Genomic DNA, 7,042 nt, shown 5'->3' with positions numbered 1-7,042 from the left:
ACCGGAATGCCTTCACATCGCAAAATGATACCAAGGTTGGATCTTGCTAATAACTTTTCTAAGTGTTGTGAAGAACTGAAATCACTTTTATTCCCAGGCAGGCTGCAGGGATGGGGAGAAAGGGTGGCTATTTTTATAGTCATTAAGAGCAATTGGTTAAGTGAGTAGAAGCCGCACCAGAAACAAAAAAAAAAGGTCACAGTTTTTCATGCAAGCTGGCAGGCGTGATCCACATTTCCATCAAACATCTCTGCACTCCTTCCTATGGGTTCAAAATGCTATGTACCTAAAGAGGTATTGGTCATATTATGTCCACAGCTATAGGGATCAGAGTGACTCGACCCTGCTTTCACATGCATAGTAACATGGAAATCCACAGCTTCAACAGCTTTAAAACAGATCAGCAGGAGCCACGCAGTCTGCAAAGTTAGTGTTTCCCAATAAAAAAGCATGACATCAATCTGATGAGCAGGCATCAAATTCCTAAATACTACGTTTTAAGTATTACATGGCTAAGATGCCTGCTTTCCAGTGGTTGGGTCAATAAAAGTTCATTATGAATTATCTAAAACTAGCAGAAACAAACACATTTCATCTTGCAGCTTTTTCAGTGTTTTTCAAAATCTGGACTACACATACTCAGCTGGGAGATGCACCAATACAAGATGCAAATGAAACTTTTAAAGTTAGCAACTGCTCAGTAAAAGAAATTGCTTCCAAATACAGCCCAAGGTATCTTGCAATCCCAGTAAGCTGGAACCCAATTCATGACAAAGTTGTAGCAGCTGAAAGGAACAGCAACACTTCCAAAGTCACTGCCAAAGGTGGATGTTTCACAGCACCAGGGAGATTCTGCTTTATACTTGCACTGGCTTCAACAAGATTCACGCAGTCCCATAACAGATGCGAATTTACTAACACCTCTATAGTATCAGATTGCTTATGCTCAGTGGGTTTACATTTCAGAATTAATCATAACAAAAAGGCATCTTCTGCACCATAACTCTGTTATATGAGTAATCTTTCTTTTTGTTATAATTTTAGAAGAAAAAGCAGACAGCCAAACACAAACACAGGAATTCAGGTGGCTGCAGTCACTCAGCGTGATGTGCGATTGATCAGCGGGAAGGGGATGATTTCAATGCTTCCAGTTCTTCACATCTAAACAAATTTAAAATTGGGTTATTCTCTTTGATAAACAGAGAGCAACACTTTTTGAAAAAAAAACAAAAAACAAAAACAAACATGTATAAGACAAAAAAAAATTATACTATGGGACAAAAAAAAAATCATACTGAAATACTTCCTGGAACTGCATTTCTTGCCTTTTAGGGTTTGAAGTACGCCTGCTAAGAAAGAACTTTTTTCATGAATTTCCAAAACAATGTTAAAAGAGTTATCTTGGCAGAGAGAAGAAACATGACATCAGCTGTAAAGACACAACCAAGATAAGAAAGAAGCTGCCTGGAAATTTAGACAATAATTGCACGTTTTAGTTACAATAGAAGTTACCAATATTTTACCACGTGTCAATCAGCTGAAGAGTGATCTACGCAAGAACATAAGTCTCTCCCTGGCTTGCAATCAAAAGAGGAGGAATAATGAAAAAACAGAATGGTCCAAGCTATTAAAAAGGCATATGCGGAGAAAATCACAATGCTGTTAAACGTCACATGTAGAGAACTCTGAAGATGTCAGTTAGCTGCCATCATCTGTATGCTGTACCCCCGAGTTTTGCTTAGGCTCAGCTGTTCTAATATATTCTGTGCATCCTACCTGTAAAGGAGTCCGATACAGCCATTTTTCTTTATCTCCATTGAGTTTCATACAGGCAAAAAGGTCGCAAACTGTAGGAAGGCCAAAGTCCTGAAAGAGAAGTCACCTTAATTACTGATCTCCAAACATAAATACATTCTGATGCATCTTCAACTTCTGTAAAGTGTTCACAAAGAAAATAAAACTGACTTCTGAGTCTTGGGGATGAATACTTTCTTCGTTTTAGCACACCTAACTGTACTTCAAAATTAACTTGTTTTGTGTTAAGTGGATGAGGCCAGCGTTTAAGTAACTTAGTAATAATCACTGAAAACATTAAAAGTGCTAAGAAACCTAAAAATTGTCAGTCAGTATCATCCAGAAGAGCTATGAGTTTGGAAGAGAAGGCAGGCATTAAATTCAGTAAAACAATAAACCCAGAACATTGGCTTAAGAACACAGCAGTAACTTAGGAGCATGCTCACCTGTGCTTTCTTGCGTAGAAGCCATTTATCTTCTGCTGGAGGCGGGTTAGCATTTTCTAGATTGTTTGAAGTCAACACCCAACTGTTTACATTCAAAGGGAGGTGGAATGGAGCCAAGAGGTCTAGGAAAGGACTCTTGAAATTATTATCTGCTTTCTCCCTACTCGCCTTCTCTTCTGCGCTTTCTGCCGTGTGCTCAGACTTGGCTAGCCAGCTCGTCAGGGGCCTTTCCAGCAATACTTTCAAGGGTTCTGCGATCTCTGCTGAATAATCCGCTTTCTCTGAACTAACAGGTTCCCCTGTGAGCTGCTGTGTGGGGTTAAGCCAGGTACTGGCAACAGACTTTGTCTTCTCGTGCTCAGGGTTTGGTACATCTTTCTGGCTGACTCCATTTTTATCCTTCCCTTCTTTCTTCAGAAGCCATTTACACAGAGCCTCTTTTCCACAGTTTTCATCACACACACACTCAGAAAAGCTGGCACACAGCTCATTAGCTTTGCACACATCTTCCACCTTAAATGGGGCCTGGGGATGCTGAAGAAGCCAAGCATTTACAGCAGATGTAGTGGGTGATTTCTTTCCATCAAGATGCTCATTCAGGCACTTCAGATTTCCCAGGTTCTCAATTTCCACACTTTTGATCTGGCTGCCACGACAACTGGTACACGTTTCAGCTTTGAGGAGCCAATCATTCAAATTAAATTCTTCCCTAAAAGGTTTAAATTCATACTTCCATTTCTCGTCTGAAGCACCACTGCCATTTTTTGTGTCAGGAGTAAGCAGCCAGTCAGAAAGGTCCATCTCTTCTTGTCCAAGGGATTCCAATTCCTCCAGCTTTTCAATAGTGGAAAAGGATGAGCTGAAAGTAGAGGTGGAGTCCTTGCGTCCAGGGGAGTCTGTCTTCCCAGCAACATTACGCTGTTGATTCTGTAGGAGCCAGTTTTCCAAATCTTTCAGATTTCCCCAGGCTTGCTCAAAGTAACAGACTTTGGAAGAATTTAAATCCTAGTAAAGACACATTTAAATGCATCTATTAACACTAAAAGACAATGTTCAGTAACTGCTTGCACGGTTACAGCTTGGCACATTCTGAGAGTAAGTGCAAAAGTATTAGTTGAAGAGAATTACAGAAGGTTTAATTCCCACCATATTCTGCCTGCAATCGGATACTGCGCTTTCCCCTTTGTTAAAAACTAGGTTAGTGCATAAAAGGCTTACCTGGCTGGGCTCTGACACACATTTTTGTGTAACCCATTCTTCAAGATTGGTGCTGGGAACATACGGAGCCTGGCAAGCACCCACAGGTCTGCTTCCAAGTAACCAGTCAGCAAGCGAGTCACTCACTGTCCCACACAATGTTTTCTGCTGAGAAAGAATGTTCTTAGTTATGAGAAAGTCTAATTGCTGAGGTAATCTATGGTGAACATCAAAACAAGCATTCAACATGCATCAGTATTTCTGAACCAAAAGAAAAACCAGTCCCTTCTAATTAAGCAAAAAGTAAATCTTCTATCACCTGTATGACTGTAAGCCACTGCAATAGATTGTTTTGTGATCCCAGATTCTTCAAAGGGCAAATGACAAGAAAGGGACATTTCTACAGCGCACAGTTCTGATACGTGTAACCCAACCATAACCCTTCCACAATTCCCATTACTAATTTGCTACCTCCTTCACTGACGCTGTTTCTGTGCAGAGCCCAACAGAAGATTTCCCATTAATTTCTGTATTGAAAGGAACCAGCTAGTTTAAGTCCTAACTTGACAACATCAAGAAATATTCAATTAAAAATTTCTAACTGACAGTCACACTCCAAATTCACTTTCATACTCTGTTCTTGCACATCTGTTCCTGGAGCAGCTAAAACATCAATCAGTAATGCTCAGCACAGCGACCAATAGACTACTCAAACATCTTAACAAACAAACAGAAGTCATTACTCAAGCAAGCTAATGTATTGTGCTTGAGTTCTCCTTTTCCCTTTAATACAATTAAACATTCACAGATACAAGCCTTAATTTTACCTGCTCACAGTTCATTAGGGCACAGTTCTGCCCTGGGAACCAGGGAGAAGTATTCTCTCTCTCTGAGGTTTGCTGTAAGGAAAGAAAAGTGAGAGGTAATTTAAAATCTCAATTTTGTCCAGTTTCTAGGATGAATTCTGCTATAAAGTAGAAGTAAAACCAGTTACAACTGGTCAGTTCTTTGTGGCTAACAATTTTCTCAACATTTGAAAACAGAATGGAGAACGAGTTACTACAAAAATACTACCTTCAGTCCACTTCCTTTAAGGAAATTAACTACAATAATACAGGAGATATGCTGCTTACATAAGAATCCCAGAATATTTGTATCACAGAAAGCCATCTACGATGTATAACTCTTAATATTTAAAGAAAACCATAATGTTAATTTTCAGTTGCTGGAATAGAGTAAGAATATAACCATCATTCCCTCAGTCTTGGCCAAAATACATTAAAACAACATGTACATTACTAGATCTGAGCTCACTCAAAATCAGAGCTACATGCAATAGTTAATAAACCACTGTGTGTACATTATACAGCTAAAACTATATGACCTGTACACAAGATCACTGAAGCTATAACTAAAAGTAGAAATATCACTTGGAATATATCACACTACTGCCTCAAAAAAAAAGTTGTTGTGTTTTTTTTTTTTTCCCCCAAATATTCCAACGCAGGCAAGTCTTGGTGCTTACCATCGTTTTAATTGAACCAAATGAGGTAATAGCCTGGCGAAGGTTAGATGTGTCAGCCTCAAAATTCAGGATGGAAGACTCCTCTGGTTTAAGAGTAAGACTTTCCAGTCTGAAACAGTAAAATAATAATTATAAAAAGAAGAAAAAAAAATTACAATCTTCATCTGGCTTGGCACTAATTAGGTAACAGAAGAAGTTTTAATACTTGCATAAAAATAAAGAGATGCCTATCCACAAACCAAGAACAGAATAAATAGCCAGCAAAACACAATGTTCTTCTTATTACCTCATCTGCCATCAACAACTGTATTTGAAATACTCTGCGCAAATGAGTACCTCCACTGCTCACTATAGTCCTGTATTTTCAATCCAAGATAAAAATAAATGAGAAGAATCGTATCTCAGACTGCTTTAAAGATCTTATTTCTAGGAACCATTAAAAATGTGGAAACAGTGAGTTAGATCTATTATTAGTTCTATTAGAATCAAAAATCAGATTAAATTCATAAGTCAAAATAAATACCAATTGTGTTAACTTGCATATTAGACTATATTTACCTCTCCAGGCAAACTGAAATCTGTTTTGCTAGCTCGTTACTGTAGGAGCGTTCCAGCTGATGAATAAGGCAATTGAATTGTCCCAAATACTGCAGGGAAGACAAAATACATGCTATTGTTTCAGCTTCTAAGATTAAAATAGAGAAAACACTTGCAAGGACAAAGTTTACATGAAGGTGCCGGTGGAACAATTTACAACCAAATCGTACCCAATAGAGCTGCTGCGCCTGCTGCTGCAACGCCTCCTCTTTCAGCTGCTGGATGAGATCTACCTGCTCAAACAGCCAAACTTCCCGACTGCGCAGGCATTCCAGGTGGCGGCTTATGTGGCTGTGAATCTTGGCTTTTACCTGTAAGGTAACATGTACCATTTCTAGAACAGCTGTCAAAGAGTACAAACAAGCCTATGCTGCGCCAATTACAAAATAGTATTTGTCACAGATAAGTGGCATTTTCGGAGTAATTTATTTCTCAAACACAAACCACAGTCAACCACAGCACCATGTGACTCAAGTTAGTAAACGTTCCAAGGCTACTTTTAAAGAAGTATCAAAGAACAATGGTATTTTCAGTATCTCTTGATTCTGATGTTTCAACCAACAGCTTTAGTAAATTCTGCGGCCTAAGCTAGTAATACAGGAATACCTTTACCAAGAGCATGACCAAATTATACAAGATGCTTGCAAGTCTCTAAGAAAATTTCAGACCATCATCATAATAGAAAGTACTCTGAAGTAATAAAAACTGTCAAAGTCATGTTAGTTATTAAAACATTTTAAAAAATAGTTTAAAATTACCTCCCGCCAGTTCTCTTTAATCTGTTGTTCAGCTTTGACAATTCCAGATATAGCTGTTTCCAAGTCCTTCTTTGCTTGAAGGCACTTTGCCAGAGGCTCACTGCTGCAGGAATTTCTACTTCTCTCTTGTGGTGGACTCATTCTTGAAGTGTTCCTAAAACACAATGAAAAAAAATTTCTTAAGTGTTTCTATTCCCCTTTAACAGAAGAGGAAGACCATCGTACCAAAAACCATCTGCTCTACTTCACTACAAAGGTGAACAAAAAATCCCACCCCCCTCAGACCCTGCACCAATGCAGTTTTCTAAACATAGATAAAGCTTTCTCAAGGAGCAACAATGGTCTCCCAAACACCTCAGTCCACAGAATTTGCACAATCACAGGAAAACCAATAGATACTTGACAACAGCTTCAACGGCAGGAGCTTAGGCAATCCTCCCCTACCATTCACCTTCCTCTGGCTTTTATGTCTACAGGGCTAATTCAGGCAAGGTTCACTAGCTCTGCCGGAGCTGGGGGAGAATGGCCAGGCACGGGGCAGGAACTGTTGTGGTCACCCTTTTATCAGCTGCAGGCAAATGAACTGGCTCCCATAAATGAGAAAACTCTAATACAGTTTGATCAACTGAAAAACCAAGTGTTGATACACAGATCCCTCTCTACTAAGCTGCAAAGGCCAAAACTTATAGCAGCTGCCCATTATTTTTGTTGTGGTCACAGCCTTG

General features: G+C 39.2%; 1 protein-coding gene across 1 annotated transcript; it reads right to left on the bottom strand.

Annotated features, from left to right (window-relative positions):
• Positions 1 to 879: 879 nt before the first annotated feature.
• Positions 880 to 6,469, bottom strand: NCOA4 (nuclear receptor coactivator 4). Its single transcript, XM_010296770.1, has 9 exons — positions 6,318 to 6,469; positions 5,730 to 5,870; positions 5,521 to 5,609; positions 4,963 to 5,071; positions 4,265 to 4,336; positions 3,459 to 3,602; positions 2,241 to 3,245; positions 1,777 to 1,866; positions 880 to 1,161 (listed from the first exon to the last, which is right to left on the bottom strand). Exons 1-9 carry the CDS (start codon positions 6,456 to 6,458, stop codon positions 1,156 to 1,158), a joined length of 1,797 nt encoding a protein of 598 aa, XP_010295072.1. The 5' UTR covers positions 6,459 to 6,469; the 3' UTR covers positions 880 to 1,155.
• Positions 6,470 to 7,042: the final 573 nt, after the last annotated feature.

The sequence above is a fragment of the Phaethon lepturus genome, unplaced genomic scaffold (genome assembly GCF_000687285.1).
Source record: "Phaethon lepturus isolate BGI_N335 unplaced genomic scaffold, ASM68728v1 scaffold14601, whole genome shotgun sequence".
NCBI lineage: Eukaryota > Metazoa > Chordata > Aves > Phaethontiformes > Phaethontidae > Phaethon > Phaethon lepturus.
This window is presented reverse-complemented; position numbering and strand designations above follow the sequence as displayed.